Genomic DNA, 20074 nt, shown 5'->3' with positions numbered 1-20074 from the left:
TCTCTGTATATATAATAATGTCTGGTGCATTGTTACCAAACCATCACAAATGAGATCATACACCCAACAAGGCGTGTGTCTCAGACTTCTTTCACTTTAGGTGGCATCTGATGACACAAGCATAGTGTGTATTATCCAAATAACTGTAACAATGTGTAATGCACTTTCAATTAAAGCATCACTTGGGTGGGCTATACACTCAGCAATGTACACATTTCAGACTCCTCTCATCTTTCTTGACTCCATTCATACAGCAAGGCAATATCTTCCATTATCTGTGTTTATTTCTAGGGTGTATTGATGTATTGTAATTAGTGTCACCCAAATGTAGAATCACATATGTCCTTGTGATCACTGGACATAGGCAGCAAAGAAAATGTCAAAAGCCCCTTTTAACATTTGATTTAGAGATGCATCATTGGTCAGAGTTTAACATCTTTGTAAAGCCAAACCTAGAGCAGAAACCATCTTACAGGGGTTTTGACATTTTCTTTACTGCCTATGTCCAGTGATCACAAGGACATATGTGATTCTACATTTGGGTGACACTAATTACAATACATCAATACACCCTAGTTCGATTTGTTGCTTGGTAACAATATTCACCATTTTGGCTCTTGTCTTATCACCAACTAGATATTTTCTCTTAGTACATCACGCATAAATATGCAGCAAGTCAATCATTCGATCTAGACCAATGTGAACAACATCATCACTATCTTACGATAATCATTGAATATCACCAACTGTTTTTTTAAATATTTTTATGGTGTAAGATTCTAACTAAGTCTCTGAAGCCAAATTTCTCATACAATCACAGACCCATCTGTCTTTTCTTTCATGGGGTGATTCCCAGCACATCTGAGTCATTGTAGTCATATTACTATGGGCTATGTCAATCATGTTCATCCGATTACTGTTTGTGTAAATTTATATATGTATTTATTACTATTAAATATGACGTTACACTGCATATTAATATTTATGACTATACAGGTAACAACTTCTGGAAGCTGAGCACCGGGGTTATAGCTTCTTATGGCATAACTTGTAAATGTGGCATATCTATAAATATATAAATATTATTAATATACATCTGTCGCCGTAACGCCATAAGTTACAGCGTGCCGTGATTTTGCTGTATTTTACGGGGTATTTTCATCCTACCATATTAGGAAATGCGAATTCCAAATATGGAATGATTACGCGCGTAAGCGTCCTCTAATAATAAAAACAAACATGGTTGCCAACAGGGATTGACTAGACTCCATACAAAGAAGTTTGCTGATTCTGTTCTAAACTTTAGAATTCGGCATTCCCAATTCATACATACATGTTTGACTGTGACTCGTATTTTTTTGCATTTTTTTTTGTCCTTCAAGATCATGTTTTCTTTGTTGGAAGTTCGCAATTCATCTCAAAGTGCATAGCGTTCTGGCGTTCGTTTAGGCACCTCACGGTGTTGAGGGAGGTGGTTTAGGTTTGTGTGGCAAACGACAATCACTCAACGACAGACGCTCACAACTTGGATCCCACCATTAACAAAAAACAATATTATGGTTTTATAATTTTTCAGATGTTTTTAATTCAGTATTTATTTCAATATTCTTCCAAAATTCAACCACTATATTTTCCTAAAAATCAAACAATACCGGTTTTATGTATTTCCGTATTAAACCTGTAGTCAATCCATGTTCCAGAGCCACTTGGTTTAGCCGTGCATTATCAGCCAATATACCATTGATTGCATATGCAAATTTTGTGTTTGGACCAATCAAATCAATGGATTAATACCATCAAAATACTGGTATAGTATAATACATATAACATCCGGTGTCCCGTAGCGGCGTTCGAATTCTAGCTAACAAAATTGCAGTGAAATTGCACCCGGGTAATTGCCATCTGTTTCAAAAGAACACGGGACAATGCATAATTCGACGACGATATATGGTATTGTAATTTTCCACTATGGGTAAACAGATTACAGGAGATGATGAAGGTAATTTCGAAAGCTGCAGATTTGTGCCGAGTGTACACCAACCACTGCATTAGAGCGATGGCGTGCAAAGTCTTTCTTTCGGCCGGAGTTGAGACAAGACATATTATGTACGTGTCACAAAAAAACGATGCGAGAATCCGATCTTACACCATCAAACTTACCCCAGATCAACGACAAAACTTGTCAGTCATACTGTCACAAAACTTTGAATATACCAAAGGTATCCAGGTCAGATGTTGGAACTGAGGTCACCGTGCCAGTCGCCGTACATGATACACCGCGCCACGCCGCGTCTCAAATTTCAGTCGAGTCAAATACCACTGAACGTCAAATATCCACAGACACAAATAGTAAGATGAGTCACAAAACGGGTTTATTTCACAACAGTACTTTCAATGGGCAAATTACAATTCAAATTGTACAAAAACCGGAATGAAAACGTGGAAAACCCGTTGTTTTAATGACCCAAACTGTACACGATCCTGTATTTCAAATAGCGCTGACGCAGTCAGTAAACGCTTCAATGTTTCTTACACCTCTCTTCTTCTTTTGAAACAAATAGATTTTTACATTACATACAGTTGAAAGGATTACTAACGTAATATCCATTGCGGTATTAAATGATGACGCCTCAAAGCAAAAAATATAATTTATGTACAAAAATAACATCAACCCATTGCAATGATTGACTGAAATAATTCAAATGGAGAATGAGATCCGGTGGCTGAATCTAACGTGTAACGTGGCGACTTGGTGCACTACATATGCATTGGTTTGAGTCACATGCATAGTACTTTTTTACTTTGATTAAAATAGTATTTAATTTTTGTAAATGTTTATATTGTAATGATTGAAAAAATATGCTGATATACAACAGACTTAAGGTAGCGGGACTATTATTTGCATACTTGTTTTCATCTTCTAATTGTAGCTAAATGACTACAAATAGACCCGAGAAAGTATATATTTTTAGAATCGCCAGACTTCAAGCTTTTCACAAGTGTATTTTGCATGCCCGTATCTGCAATCTACGACGCGTTACTCAATCAAAGGTGAAAAATTACTTTTTCTGTAAAAAAAATAATTACGCATTTATGCTGGCGATAAGAAGTATTTTTTTCACTTTTCCTAGTTGTTGAATAGTCTGGTAAATTGAATGTGTCTGGTTAGTTTTATTCAAGCAACGTGTTTTAAAAAATAGTGTCCTGAATTTCAATTACTGTTTTAGTCGCATTGCCCCCAACTCAAACCACAACTCGTTGGTAAATAATCGATGAAATAGTTTGTCTGGACACATTCAAGTTCGTCTCATTGTCACATTAAAGCTGTGAAAATTTGGTGTTAATCCGACGACAATAAGTATACGTTATTTTTTGTTAAAGACCTTGTATTTTGAAAAAACATAAACTCCTAGAAAACGTCCATGAAGTAACAGCAAAGATTTTCAAGCTTGTTTATCGGCACAATCAATTTGTTTTCCCATCAAGGTCTGTTTTATCATGTGTAGGGACATCCAATAAATTATATTATAGGGACATGTGTAGGGACATACGTGTAGTGGCGTGAAGCTAGGCGATTAGGTGCCGTACGCGAGCGCCGGTTCGAGTCACGCACGCAGTACGTATTTACTATAATTAGACATAGTCTTTACCTTGCCGTTTATTCGGTGTTATTTGCTTACTTTACTTCCTATGTCGACAGCAACTATGAGTTTAAAAATTATTTCTCAGTAGGGACATCCAAATGTGTAAGGCTATTGGAAACCAAAAAAATAAAAGAATGGGATAGCTATAATTGGATAAATTCGGCATATGAAAACACCAAAATCAATGATTTTTTTCCAGTCGCTGTGTGACCTTGTGTCTGACACATTCATATGCAAATGACTAATCTGTGAAACAAATAGGGGCGGAGACAAACCACTCAAATGTTTGGAAACACTCATTGTGTGTCAGATAGCTACTGATAACACATCCTAACATTGCTTTGTCTTGAGTTTATCTTTGAAACTTATAGGCACACAGATTAAACCTGTGTTGTTGATTTTGGAAAACACTACTGAGGCTGAGTCTTGCTTCCCTTCAGAAAATCTATATTTTAACCAACTTACATGACATTCTATGTTATATTGACTTTATCATATGAAAGTTTATGGTGCATTTCATCAATTAATAAATAAATGTGAAAATCGTAATTTTCAACACAAATAATAGTCTCGCTACCTTAATTATCATTCAAAACAACCACTAGCAATAATAAAGTAGTATTCATGTCACTATGGGTGTTATTAATGTGCATGTTTAGTCTTATACCATAACACAACGCTACTAACAGTATTTAGTTTCCAAATGATACAGAGATAACACAAACGTTGTTTTCAATTTCATGCTCCCATTGAGAAGTATAATGTGATCTCTCGATTAAACCACACGTCGTATCAACACCAAGCACTATACCATTTCGACTAACCGATATACCAGATACAACACCATTGTCATCCACTTTGGTCCACACTCCTTGTATGCCAGGTCTTGTCCACAATTTGCCACTCATTCCAACACCCAATAGACTTTGATCTGGTAGCACTGATATTGACATTACGGCAGCACTATTGCTAACAGGACCAGTCCATGTATCTTGGATATCAGTAAGTATCATCAATTCATTCGTCATACCTATGCCAACTATGGTACCATCGGACATCTGAGTAACATCGATCACTGAGCCACCATTTGACAGTGGACCACTCCAAGGTATATCCAAGCTAGCCTTGTTGTACAATTGATTGTTGTCACCCACACCTAGTATTGAGTTATCATTAAGAATGGTCATTGCAATCACACAGCAACTGTTAGGTGCTGGACCAGACCATGTTCCATTAATACCGTCTCTAGTATAGAGTTGGTTATCGGTTCCAATGCCATATATAACTGAAAATGATCAGAATCAGAAATAATACATAATAAAATACATGACATTTGTTAATTGACGACTCATCTAAATATATTTGTTCTCTCTGTACGTGACCGTTTTTTTTATTGTAATCTAAAATAATGGTTTATGAAAAGACATTATATATGGTTATGTGTTGATAAATGGAAACATGCAAAGTCACATTGTTTAGTTATGTGGTGATACAATTCACACACATTCTAAATGCAATGACAATTTGTCATCACAATGTGTTGATGTATGTAAACATCTCAGATGCAAAGTCACATTGTTTAGTTATGTGGTGATACAATTCACACACATTCTAAATGCAATGACAATTTGTCATCACAATGTGCTGATGTATGTAAACATCTAGGATGCAAAGTCACTCATGCTGGATGCAGTGTTTCTTTGTTTTGTACAACGAGTGATCACTTGCTCAACATTATTCATATGCTTGTGTCATAGGCAGAACGTGTATATAATTTTCAATTATTGGGATATATTTTATTTATATGTTCATTAAATTTATATTGCATAATGTTATAATTTGTTCAACACATGTGAGCTAAATATAAACTATACTTACGGCAGAAATCTGCAGCAGAGACTAGTGCAGTTCCGGTAATATCAAGACTATCAGACTTCCATGAAAACACATTGCCTTCAATACCACATGAACAGTCATCGGTGATCTGTAGAATCTCAAACCCATCTAATTCCCTGTCCCACATATTAAAATTTGCTAGATCACCTTGGGATGGATCAAATCCGCCTCCCAACGTATCTTGTTCCTGTCCTAATATAAGGACACCGCCAGATCTTATCATCAATCCAGTTCTGAGATTACTACCATCAACTGCCAGTATACTATTATCATAGATGTTCCATATTCCACCAACTGAATTCCATGTGACACACACGTGATGCCAGGCACCATCATTTATAGACACTCCAGTCGCACCAGTGGACAGGGCTCTTATGCCTATTGCTAAATCTTCTGGGAAACTGAGAAAGAATTCATTGTCTGATGCAGCAATATTGTACGAAAATGGTGTTCCTCCAGACACTTCAACTGTTCGTGCCCAAATACATGCTGTAACTGCTGACATTGAAGGTATTGGCTCCAGAACTTCAACCCTTGAATTTTCATCAACAGTTAGCACATTGCATGGAGACTGCGTAACTGAAATCAAATGCAAACAGACGTCAAAGAAACAGTTTAACACAAGTAGCATTCACATTCAATGTAGTAGACCTTTAATCAAATTACAACTCACTGAATATTCTTTCTGATTGGTGATGTAATGAATATAAAGAACTAGATTCACAGCGACTTGTAAATAACAACGACCACAAAACCCAAAAAAGGTTCTTTGCTTCAACGACAAAAAAGTTGTCTGCTTCAACGACAATGCTTACAAACATTTGAGTAATCTTTACTTCATAGAATCGTTTGATTGCTAGATGGCGCAACGTATTATCGTCTCTAACATTCAAAGCGTTAAGAGATTTGTACATACATTTGTACGGTACATACTGAGTTGTGAGCAAGTCGTCCTTGCTCTTAAATTATTCCCGCTTGTTATCCAAACACGCAAATTTAAAGCGGGAGGGTCGTCACCTGCACACGCGCGGTAATTGAGTCTCAAGCACACGCTAAAAACGCAAAGGCTCATGGGTAGACGCCTGTTTGTAATCAATGACACGCCATGGCCATCTGACGCATGCGCAGGTGATGACTCCCCGCTTTAAATGTTAGTATCCAATAGTATCCAATGCAACAATTACTGCCGCAATAAGTCTCTGATTCTGCTTCTGCATACTGAACATGACTAATCTAGGCAGTATGTATTTGTTGGTGGTCAATGTTCAACATGTTTTTTTTTTGCAGTAACAATGAACCTGTGGTTTAATACAATAACAGTGTTACACAGGTGATATCAGATGGCATCAATGTCACAAGTTTGTTCTAGATTTCGAAAAGAAACCATTTGATAAAGTTGAAAGGGATATGCCACATGTGAGGTAGGACGTGCTCACTCTTTTCGAACTTTAACTTGAACTTGAACTTGACGTTACTCCATGTAGACCATGGTATCCATGTACCCTTCTCTTACTAATATTGTGTAATGAATATTTTTGTAGTTTTGTGTTCTTGGACAAATGATAAATGTCTGCGACTCAAGTGGAGAATCAAACAAATGACACGATTTTTTGCAGCTCCTGAAAACTTTTGATTTCACTACATTAATATACATTTTAACTACCTGAAAACTAACCTGGAAATGAAATGCAGTGACAGTGGTACAAGTAGAAACATCCGTTCAGGTCAAAGAAACCAATGAAAAGAATTTGTAGGAAATGCAACTTGATAGGTCACTATTGTATCACCCAAGATGGCTGACGATGAAAGACATTAAGTCCACCCTGGAGGCTCTTGGTCATATAATCGACCATACAACATCAATGCAAAAGACGTTGGAGAGTTACAGAAATGTCTCATGTCTTTGGAGTAAAAATACAAACCAATTTAGAACCGACCACCACTAAAAACAAGATATACACCAAAGCACAGCAATCTGGAAATACATGGCATTTCTCAAGAACCCCATGAAGATACATTTAAGTAGCGTGAGCTAGTCGCGGACGCCGATAGAATTGATATTACCTCTGACAACATTGACGTGAGCCATCGCTTACTATCAAAACCAGGCTTGCTACCAGCATCTATTATCGTGAGATGTGTCGCCAGATCAACACGTAATAATCTATACAGCCCAAGACAATAAATCAACAAACGACATGAATGTAGATGTCAGTACAACAAACACCGTATACATTACCGACATTGCCAACAAAAACATATTTCACTAAGCAAACACGACCAGTAAACAATGCAAAAGTTTATATAGTTTATATATGTATATATCCACTGCTAAGAATAACTGTAAGCCATTTCACTATCATATCATTATCTACACAATTCGACGAACGTGTTGTCTTTTCATGTGTCTTGAAACTAATTTCCTTGGACTGACTGTAGCATAATTACAATACTATCTGTATAATTTACCATCATATAATTTAATTAACGTGTAATCGCGACAATTCAAAAACTATAGGAGTATCACTGTACATTCAACACTACTTGTTATTTACCCGTGTTGCCAAATTCAAAATGATATTAATCGAACCGTGCGGAAAGCCACATAAATAACAAAAAGATTATTGTGGGTTTTAATACCCAAGTTATTACCACACCAAGAAGAATCAGTGGTAATTCCAGCACTGCCATTGTAGCCACCTATGTTATTCAACATGGAAAAATTCACACAGATAATAGCGACCATCATGCAGTTTTGTGCTTTAAAAAATTCTCATTACGCTTTAAAAAGGACGATACTGTCTTGAAATTTGACAATACTAATTATGACCAAAGTGAACTTATCACTATGACCCCTATGACGTACATTAAATTCCTTTAGCCAGTTGTCTGGTGAAAGAATCCTGACAGATACCGCAGATATTGTTCTTGAAGAATTTAAACACTTTAACACTAATAGCGGATCTAATCTAGTGTATAAAATTCTTGCTTCGGACAATTTCACCCAGTATTAACATGCAATTATCGTAACTTCTGTTATTATAATTACGAATAATAATAATCAGATTCAAGAGGCTTGCAGGCCATGTGTCCCCCTAAATCCAAATTAGTCAATGCATTTGACATGAAACAAAAATATGGTTGGTGCCGTGAATTTATCCTTGATTCTCAAATGCTTTTTATCAGTGCAAACTGAACACAACATATTGAAACACACAATTTAAGATGCGTTAAGCTAAGATAACATACCTACTGGTTCGGTTGTCAGTAGCATGGTTGATGGTTGAGTTGATTCAGTGGTCGTGGGCACACCAGTTACTTCGGTTGTCAGTGGCATTGTTGATGGTTGAGTTGATTCAATGGTCGTGGGCACACCAGTTACTTTGGTTGTCAGTGGCATTGTTGATGGTTGAGTTAATTCAGTGGTCGTAGACACACCAGTTACTTCGGTTGTCAGTGGCATTGTTGATGGTTGAGTTGATTCAGTGGTCGTGGGCACACCAGTTACTTCGGTTGTCAGTAGCATTGTTGATGGTTGAGTTGATTCAGTTGTCGTGGGCACACCAGTTACTTCAGTTGTCAGTGGCATTGTTGATGGTTGAGTTGATTCAATGGTCGTGGGCACACCACTTTCTTCGGTTGTCAGTGGCACTGTTGATGGTTGAGTTGATTCAATGGTCGTGGGCACACCACTTTCTTCGGTTGTCAGTAGCATGGTTGATGGTTGAGTTGATTCAGTGGTCGTGGGCACACCAGTTACTTCGGTTGTCAGTGGCATTGTTGATGGTTGAGTTGATTCAATGGTCGTGGGCACACCAGTTACTTTGGTTGTCAGTGGCATTGTTGATGGTTGAGTTAATTCAGTGGTCGTAGACACACCAGTTACTTCGGTTGTCAGTGGCATTGTTGATGGTTGAGTTGATTCAGTGGTCGTGGGCACACCAGTTACTTCGGTTGTCAGTAGCATTGTTGATGGTTGAGTTGATTCAGTTGTCGTGGGCACACCAGTTACTTCAGTTGTCAGTGGCATTGTTGATGGTTGAGTTGATTCAATGGTCGTGGGCACACCACTTTCTTCGGTTGTCAGTGGCACTGTTGATGGTTGAGTTGATTCAGTGGTCGTGGGCACACCAGTTCCTTCAGTTGTCAGTATCAATGTTGACGCTTGAGAAGACTCAGTAGTAGTTAGAGCACGTGACCCAGCATTTGTGAAAACAATTGTTTGAGTACCCAAAGATGTATGTGGCTGCATTGTTTGAGAAGATGATAATATGGTTGATGACAATGTAGATCTATCTGTATTTTGTAGGCTTTCTGAAGCACTTGTACTTGCCAGAAAAGATGTAGTTTGTTGTTTTGTTAAAAATGTTGTTCTAAATTTTGTTGTTTCGTAATTGCCTGTATTCGTTGGAGACAGTCTTTTTGAAGATTGTGTCACAGATACATCAGGATATGTGATATGGCTGTTTACTGTTGAATCGTATGGATGTAATGTGATACGTCTGGTTGAACTTGCAATAGAATGGGACATGAGAGAAGTGGAAGGTATGTTGTCTGGATCAGTATTGGTTGGAGATACTGTGCGAGTCATTGTAATTGACATAGTACTTATAGGCATGTGGGACATTGTGGAAGTTGCGTTTGATGTTGTATTGACAGTGGAAGTAGTTTCACTTATGGCTGTGTCATTCAAACTGGTTGTATCTGAAAGTTAATCATAATATAATAAACATGGCAGGTACGATCTATTTAAAGCAGGAAGTTGCTTTGTCTTGTTGTTAAACATCGATACAAACGAACATCATTGTATTTACAAACTTAGCACACGCACAGGAGCCAAGAGTTTTGTCCTCTTGGTGGGCTATCATTGCACACACTTACAGCAGCGCATATATGTTTTATGTTACTTGTTCTGTGTTTTAAATGTTTTGATTTTCCCTTGGAATTTGGCAGGGGGGTTGGTACCCCCTTAAGTGCGAACCGGTGTCACCGGCCTGCCTACGGGGTTCCAAGGTGTTTTTGTACTGTTGCGTGATCGTCTTTTATTTTATTTTACCCGTGAACCAAAAAGCATAATATAATATAATATAATATAATATAATATAATATAATATAATACAATCGGGTGAACGCGGTGCTTTTCAGCGCTCCCCGATTTTCTGCCTGTTTTGCGTTTTTGCGCTCGTTGTGCGCCCGTGTTTCTACACAGCTGTATACATAGTGTGTCTACCCTTTACGTGAGTAATTTATAGTTGTTGTTTTCGTTATTATTGTGGGTTTTGGAGTGTTTTTGCCTTTGCCTTGGCAAGGTGGTCGGCAACCAAGATGGCTGCCGCTCACACAAGGCCACCGTCAACACCAACAGGTCACCTTACTAGAAACCATGCGGTACGGTGTGAAAACATTGATGGCATTCCTGTTGAAACTTATGTGGAGTCGGTTGCGGATTTAGTCGGGGCCAGTAATATTGTGGCTGCATCCCGTATGAACCGATCGGTTATTGTCTTTTTAAATAAGGTTACATGGGTCGACATGGTTTCTGCCGCTGGCCTTGACATTGGAGACCTCCATGTTTCTGTTGAACCTCTTGTCCGGCCCTCTACAAAAATTGTGCTATCAAATGTTCCCCCTTTTTTACCTGACAATTTTATTACAGATGCCTTAGCTAAATACGGGCGTGTCATGAGCGCGGTGCGAGCGATCCCACTCGGGTGCAAAAGACCAGCACTGAAACATGTAAAGTCTTTTCGCCGCCAAGTTTATGTATATTTAAAAGATCTCAATATCAACGGTTTATTACCTATTACTTTTCAAGGTCAGACATATAATATTTACGTTTCGTCTGACGAATTGACGTGCTTTTCATGTAACATGAAGGGACATACACGTAAAACTTGCCCAAACTCTCAAACAACGAATATGCAAATGATGAATGATGAAAACAATAGTGCCCAAAATAGCACTCAAACAGACTCTCAACAGGTGAATGTAATAACTAATTTAAACTCCCCTGACACATTGCACGGCAAAGACGATGACATAACTGATATAATTAACACCCAAGCATCAGATACTGAGATAAACAATCATGAGACCGATGGTACAACAGATAACATTGAAATTGAAACTGAAATGAATACAGATTCATCCAAATATATGAGCAAAAAGCGCACACGCTCTAGATCACCAGTTCATAGAGAAGAACAAAACAATGACCAGTTAAATGACGAAAATAAATGTGAACCAAGTTCTAAAAAGCGTAACGATGAAAATGCAATCGAAATTGTTGAACAAAATTGTCCGATTGATGAAGAGAGGGTACGAACCCCTCCTTCCCCTTCCATTGCACCACCATCGCCTCCCCCACCCCCTCCACCCCACAAACCCTTTCCCCACGTATATGCCAATGTAACAGTGTGCACTCCAAAGCCACAGCCCGAGCTTACGGAGTCGGCCCCATTTCCATCATCTCCCTCACTTGAGTTAACAGTTGAATCCCCGCGCGATTCGCCGCTATCCGAACTCCCCATTGATTTAAGTGGTTTAACTGATCAATCACAAGACCTTTTCAGCACACCTATGTCACAAAATAAAACCGCTGATGATATGGAGGAAACTGCCAGCGAATGTAGTGAGAATGAGGGGTCTATCATTTCAAATGTTTCAACATGTACTGATAACAGCGAATCAACAATATCAAACGCTAATATCAAAACCTTTTTAGTGTCCACACTTCACTCACGTAGATTTATAGACAAGTGTTTTGAATTTTGCCCCAATCTTAAAATATTGGTCCGACATCTGATAAACTACCGCAATACCACGCAGTTGAACACATCTGATAAATCTCGCATGCACAGACTCATTAAAAAAATTAAACAGCAAATCAAAACGGGTAACTTTATCGCTGATTTTTAATTTCCCTTGTTATGATGGCAAACACAATTACATGCGCAACTTACAATGTCAATGGTTGCCGGGACGCCCTCAAACGGTACAGTGTTTTCAATTATCTCAAGCGTGACCATCCCTGTAATATTTATATGCTACAAGAAACACACTCTCTTGTCTCCGATGAAAATATTTGGAAACTTGTGTGGCGTGGCCTTGGTATTTTTTCTCATGGCACTGTTAATCGTGCGGGTGTGGCTATTTTGTTTTCGCCAGGAGCAACTGTGAATATTTTATCACAATCTGAGATCATGCCTGGGTACGTGTTGCACGTTCATGTTCAAATTAATGAAAATCTTGTTCACATAATTAATGTCTATGCACCTATTAATGGCGCTGAGCGTGTGGAATGCTTCACTAAAATTGAACAATTCATCAGTTCTCTAAATAATGACCCAGTAATCATGGGAGGCGATTTTAATTGTACTACTGAACCCGACATTGACCGTAATAGAGGGACTGAACCGAACATGCGCACTGCAAAGCTCCTCAAATCTGTCCTGAATCATCACAAACTGTTTGATGCATGGCGCCAATACCACGGGAACACATTAAACTTTACTTGGGGGCGTGGTGGTACGCTTGTGCGCCTTGATAGGTTTTATGTCAGCAAATGTATGCGTGGGAAAATTAAGAATATTGACATAAGCAATGGCGCATTAGCTTTTTCTGACCATTCCCTTGTCCACATCAACATCGCCATTGGTGACAGTAAAAACAAAAGTCCAGTGTGGTGTATGAATACAGAAATTCTGCGCGATGAAGTGTATGTGGCAATCTTAACTGATTTTTGGGCGAAGTGGCAAACACTTCGAAATAATTATGTAAATATACAGACATGGTGGGATATTGGCAAAAATAAAATAAAGTTACTCACACAACAGTATTGCACACTCAAACAAAATAAATACAAAACCGAAAAACAAGCATTGGAAATGGAAATTAAAACCATCGAACGTTGTACTGCACACGATGCACCGCTCTTAAACAGTTACACTGAAAAGAAAAAACTTCTCGCACGCCTTGTTCAACGTGAACACAAAGGCAGTGCTACGCGTGCGCGACATCAGTTTTTAAATGAAAGTGATGTTTGCAATTCCTTCTTTTTCCAGTTAGAGGAAAAGAAGGGAACCAAAAAGGCGATCTTTCAGTTGAGGCACCAGGATAATACTCTTACTGAAAATCAAACTGAAATACGGAAAATCATACACACCTTTTACAATAACCTGTATACACCTGATAACATTGACATTGAAGCTCAAAATAGCCTCCTTGAAGGGCTACCTCAACTAAATGAAACAGATCGTGATGACCTTGACAAACCAATCACGTTTGACGAACTGAGTGCCACGGTCAAACTACTTCCCCATGGGCGTACTCCCGGTATCGACGGAATACCAAACGAATTTTACCAAACTTTTTGGCATATCATTGGAAGTGATCTGTGCGATGTATTTACTGCTGCCACAAACGAAAATGTGCTCCCCCTATCCTGCACAAGGGCCGTGGTCACTCTTCTCCCTAAAGAAGGTGACGTTACCAACGTAAAACACTGGCGACCCGTGAGTCTGTTATGTAGCGATTACAAAATGTTCACTAAATCGCTTGCATTGCGTTTGCGCGGTGTTTTAGGCAGCATTATTCATCCAGACCAAACTTGCAGCATACCAAACAGGCATATTCACGACAATATAAATCTACTTCGTGACAGTATTGACTATGCCAACTTAACTAACTCGCCCCTGGCTATTGTTGCCATTGACCAGGAAAAGGCATTTGATAGGATACATCACGGATACCTCTTTAATACGCTTCGTGCCTTTGGTTTTGGTGACCGTTTCCTTTCTTACATTCGCCTCATGTATACCAATGCGCAGTCCCTGGTCCGCGTTAACTGCGCCCTTACTACACCCATCACAGTGGCCCGTGGCATTAGGCAAGGGTGTTCAATGTCCACTGCCCTCTACGTCATTGCCATTGAACCACTACTTCATAAAATTAGGAATGATGAAAACATTGAAGGGTTGGTTATACCTCACAGCAAAAACCAACGTTCTAAACTCACCGCTTACGCCGACGACGTGGAATTTTTCATAACTCGCAAGCAGGATTTCAACTTACTAAGTCGCTGGTTACATGTCTACGAGCTTGCGTCAAACTCTAAAATCAATCTCGAAAAATCAGAAGGGTTATGGGTAGGTAGCTGGCGCAACATCACCTACTCCCCTCTCAATATAACATGGAACAGCGAGGGGTTGAAACTGTTGGGTGTTTATCTTGGGAATAATCCAACTTATACGAATCAGAACTGGGCTGAACTTGTTGCAAAAGTAAATAATAAGATCAACTTCTGGAATCATTTTGTTTACAGCATGTCTTACAGAACGCGCGCTCTTATCATTAATAATCTGATTTCATCGCAGTTAATGTATCGCTTTAATAGCCTTGTGCCGCCATCAGACGTAGTTCTGAAGGTACAGAAAATGCTGCTCGACTTCTTTTGGCAAGGGCGACATTGGGTATCTGCTGCAACACTGTACCTCCCCTTGGAAAGAGGTGGACAAAATGTTACACATCTTCCAACACGCATAAGTACTATGCGACTTTCCTATATTCAAAGATATCTATATAATAACCATGACCACCCTTGTTTTAAGTTCACAGACTACTTTTTTATGCAAGCGAGCAATATGTCATATGCAAGTCAACTTCTATGCACCACTATCAAAGCACCTTTACAAAGATTGCCATTATTTTATTATGAGCTCCTCCAGTGTTGGAAATCTGTAGAGAAAGTGCGTAAGTTCAATGATAATAACGTAACTGATATTCTTAATGAGCCACTGTTTAACAACCCACTCATCATACATCCCATACGAAATGAGCCTTTTGCGCTCAGACATTTTGTTGACGCGGGAATAACCAAAGTATGTGATTTGGTATCAGAAACGAATAAAACTTGGTTGGAGGCCGCTGATATGTCGGATAAAATTAAAATCCATTCCGAGCGTATTCTCCATCTCAGTATCAAGGTCATTCACGATTCTATTCCTACCAAATGGAAAGATACTATCAACACCTACTTCAAAGGGAATGGGAAGTGTAATCAACCTCTTTCACATCATAGCTTTGAACTGCACTTTTCTGATGAACTAAATTTGCCACTATATAAGTTTGAAAAAGGCGCAATCTATAAATATCTAATACGTGTCCAGTCAATAACACAACACTTACAAAAACTTGACACTGTTTGGCGGGACATCCTTAGTCTGCCTGAAAGTGCTAAACCCAACTTCAAGGATTGCTATGAAACACCAGTCATTAACAAATATGGGGATCTGCAGTGGCGTATTGTCCATGGTGCCTTTCCAACGGGGAGATTTCTGTTCAAAGCTCGTTTGAACAATTCAGATAAATGTCCCTTTTGTGATGAAGTTGACACACTTCAACACATTTTTTATGATTGTCCATCAAATAGCGCCTTACTCCATTATTTTAATAACATCGCGTCGCGACTGCTTCAACCAGATTTTCGCATTCCGATTTGGTGGTTCACTATTTTACCACCCCATCGCTCAAAACACTTTATGTCGAGCAAGGCACAAGGTTTATTTTGTTTCTTAGCGTGCATGGCTAAGGTTGCAATTCATGTCAGCCGTCGTAATAAAAGGCAAAACAAAGGATCGAGTGAGCCTCTGGACATTTTTATTCAAAGTATTATAAGTCGAGGCTTGAAACAGAATATGAATGTTTCCGGATCATGAACCAACTGCCTGAATTTGAGATTATGTGGACGGTAGAGGATGAACTATGTAAAATCGAGGATAACACACTTCGAATTCTACTGTAAACATGGCAGGTACGATCTATTTAAAGCAGGAAGTTGCTTTGTCTTGTTGTTAAACATCGATACAAACGAACATCATTGTATTTACAATCTTAGCACACGCACAGGAGCCAAGAGTTTTGTCCTCTTGGTGGGCTATCATTGCACACACTTACAGCAGCGCATATATGTTTTATGTTACTTGTTCTGTGTTTTAAATGTTTTGATTTTCCCTTGGAATTTGGCAGGGGGGTTGGTACCCCCTTAAGTGCGAACCGGTGTCACCGGCCTGCCTACGGGGTTCCAAGGTGTTTTTGTACTGTTACGTGATCGTCTTTTATTTTATTTTACCCGTGAACCAAAAAGCATAATATAATATAATATAATATAATATAATATAATATAATATAATATAATCGGGTGAACGCCGTGCTTTTCAGCGCTCCCCGATTTTCTGCCTATTTTGCGTTTTTGCGTTCGTTGTGCGCCCGTGTTTCTACACAGTTGTATATATAGTGTGTCTACCTTTTACGTGAGTAATTTATAGTTGTTGTTTTTGTTATTATTGTGGTTTTTGTAGAGTTTTTGCTTTTGCCTTGGCAAGGTGGTCGGCAACCAAGATGGCTGCCGTTCACACAAGGCCACCGTCAACACCAACAGGTCACCTTACTAGAAACCATGCGGTACGATGTGAAAACATTGATGGCATTCCTGTTGAAACTTATGTGGAGTCGGTTGCAGATTTAGTCGGGGCCAGTAATATTGTGGCTGCATCCCGTATGAGCCGATCGGTTATTGTCTTTTTAAATAAGGTTACATGGGTCAACATGGTTTCTGCCGCTGGCCTTGACATTGGAGACCTCCATGTTTCTGTTGAACCTCTTGTCCGCCCCTCTACAAAAATTGTGCTATCAAATGTTCCCCTTTTTTACCTGACAATTTTATTACAGATGCCTTAGCTAAATACGGGCGTGTCATGAGCGCGGTGCGAGCGATCCCACTCGGGTGCAAAAGACCAGCACTGAAACATGTAAAGTCTTTTCGCTGCCAAGTTTATGTATATTTAAAAGATCTCAATATCAACAGTTTATTACCTATTACTTTTCAAGGTCAGACATATAATATTTACGTTTCGTCTGACGAATTGACTTGCTTTTCATGTAACATGAAGAGACATACATGTAAAACTTGCCCAAAATCTCAAACAACAAATATGCAAATGATGAATGATGAAAACAATAGTGCTCAAAATAGCACTCCAACAGACTCTCAACAGGTGAATGTAGTAACTAATTTAAATTCCCTGACACATTGCACGACAAAGACGATGACATAACTGATATAATTAACACCCAAGCACCAGATACTGAGATAAACAATCATGAGACTGATGGTACAACATTGAAACTGAAATGAATACAGATTCATCCAAATATATGAGCAAAAAGCGCACGCGCTCTAGATCACCAGTTCACAGAGAAGAACAAAACAATGACCAGTTAAATGACGAAAATAAATGTGAACCAAGTTCTAAAAAGCATAACGATGAAAATGCAATCGAAATTGTTGAACAAAATTGTCCGATTGATGAAGAGAGGGTACGAACCCCTCCTTCCCCTTCCATTGCACCACCATCGCCTCCCCCACCCCCTCCACCCCACAAACCCTTTCCCCACGTATATGCCAATGTAACATTGTGCACTCCAAAGCCACAGCCCGAGCTTACGGAGTCTGCCCCATTTCCATCATCTCCCTCACTTGAGTTCACAGTTGAATCCCCGCGCGATTCGCCGCTATCCGAACTCCCCATTGATTTAAGTGGTTTAACTGATCAATCACAAGACCTTTTCAGCACACCTATGTCACAAAATAAAACCGCTGATGATATGGAGGAAACTGCCAGCGAATGTAGTGAGAATGAGGGGTCTATCATTTCAAATGTTTCAACATGTACTGATAACAGCGAATCAACAATATCAAACGCTAATATCAAAACCTTTTTAGTGTCTACACTTCACTCACGTAGATTTATAGACAAGTGTTTTGAATTTTGCCCCAATCTTAAAATATTGGTCCGACATCTGATAAACTACCGCAATACCACGCAGTTGAACACATCTGATAAATCTCGCATGCACAGACTCATTAAAAAAATTAAACAGCAAATCAAAACGGGTAACTTTATCGCTGATTTTTAATTTCCCTTGTTATGATGGCAAACACAATTACATGCGCAACTTACAATGTCAATGGTTGCCGGGACGCCCTCAAACGGTACAGTGTTTTCAATTATCTCAAGCGTGACCATCCCTGTAATATTTATATGCTACAAGAAACACACTCTCTTGTCTCCGATGAAAATATTTGGAAACTTGTGTGGCGTGGCCTTGGTATTTTTTCTCATGGCACTGTTAATCGTGCGGGTGTGGCTATTTTGTTTTCGCCAGGAGCAACTGTGAATATTTTATCACAATCTGAGATCATGCCTGGGTACGTGTTGCACGTTCATGTTCAAATTAATGAAAATCTTGTTCACATAATTAATGTCTATGCACCTATTAATGGCGCTGAGCGTGTGGAATGCTTCACTAAAATTGAACAATTCATCAGTTCTCTAAATAATGACCCAGTAATCATGGGAGGCGATTTTAATTGTACTACTGAACCCGACATTGACCGTAATAGAGGGACTGAACCGAACATGCGCACTGCAAAGCTCCTCAAATCTGTCCTGAATCATCACAAACTGTTTGATGCATGGCGCCAATACCACGGGAACACATTAAACTTTACTTGGGGGCGTGGTGGTACGCTTGTGCGCCTTGATAGGTTTTATGTCAGCAAATGTATGCGTGGGAAAATTAAGAATATTGACATAAGCAATGGCGCATTAGCTTTTTCTGACCATTCCCTTGTCCACATCAACATCGCCATTGATGACAGTAAAAACAAAAGTCCAGTGTGGTGTATGAATACAGAAATTCTGCGCGATGAAGTGTATGTGGCAATCTTAACTGATTTTTGGGCGAAGTGGCAAACACTTCGAAATAATTATGTAAATATACAGACATGGTGGGATATTGGCAAAAATAAAATAAAGTTACTCACACAACAGTATTGCACACTCAAACAAAATAAATACAAAACCGAAAAACAAGCATTGGAAATGGAAATTAAAACCATCGAACGTTGTACTGCACACGATGCACCGCTCTTAAACAGTTACACTGAAAAGAAAAAACTTCTCGCACGCCTTGTTCAACGTGAACACAAAGGCAGTGCTACGCGTGCGCGACATCAGTATTTAAATGAAAGTGATGTTTGCAATTCCTTCTTTTTCCAGTTAGAGAAAAAGAAGGGAACCAAAAAGGCGATCTTTCAGTTGAGGCACCAGGATAATACTCTTACTGAAAATCAAACTGAAATACGGAAAATCATACACACCTTTTACAATAACCTGTATACACCTGATAACATTGACATTGAAGCTCAAAATAGCCTCCTTGAAGGGCTACCTCAACTAAATGAAACAGATCGTGATGACCTTGACAAACCAATCACGTTTGACGAACTGAGTGCCACGGTCAAACTACTTCCCCATGGGCGTACTCCCGGTATCGACGGAATACCAAACGAATTTTACCAAACTTTTTGGCATATCATTGGAAGTGATCTGTGCGATGTATTTACTGCTGCCACAAACGAAAATGTGCTCCCCCTATCCTGCACAAGGGCCGTGGTCACTCTTCTCCCTTAA

The 20074-nt window shown here is 39.1% G+C and overlaps 1 protein-coding gene across 1 annotated transcript in view; it reads right to left on the bottom strand.

Annotated features, from left to right (window-relative positions):
- Window positions 1-2350: 2350 nt before the first annotated feature.
- The window catches only part of LOC144362834 (uncharacterized), a 37139-nt gene continuing 19415 nt past the window's right edge, over window positions 2351-20074 (bottom strand). The window contains exons 4-6 of the mRNA XM_085494317.1: window positions 8790-10244; window positions 5523-6119; window positions 2351-4929 (exon numbers count right to left, since the gene is read on the bottom strand). Of these exons, the coding sequence (XP_085350443.1) occupies window positions 4337-4929; window positions 5523-6119; window positions 8790-10244 (2645 nt within the window). The 3' untranslated portion in view covers window positions 2351-4336. The remainder of the gene's footprint in view (window positions 4930-5522; window positions 6120-8789; window positions 10245-20074) is intronic.

The sequence above is a fragment of the Saccoglossus kowalevskii genome, chromosome 20, assembly GCF_978046115.1.
Source record: "Saccoglossus kowalevskii chromosome 20, keSacKowa6.1, whole genome shotgun sequence".
NCBI classification, from domain to species: domain Eukaryota; kingdom Metazoa; phylum Hemichordata; class Enteropneusta; family Harrimaniidae; genus Saccoglossus; species Saccoglossus kowalevskii.
This window is presented reverse-complemented; position numbering and strand designations above follow the sequence as displayed.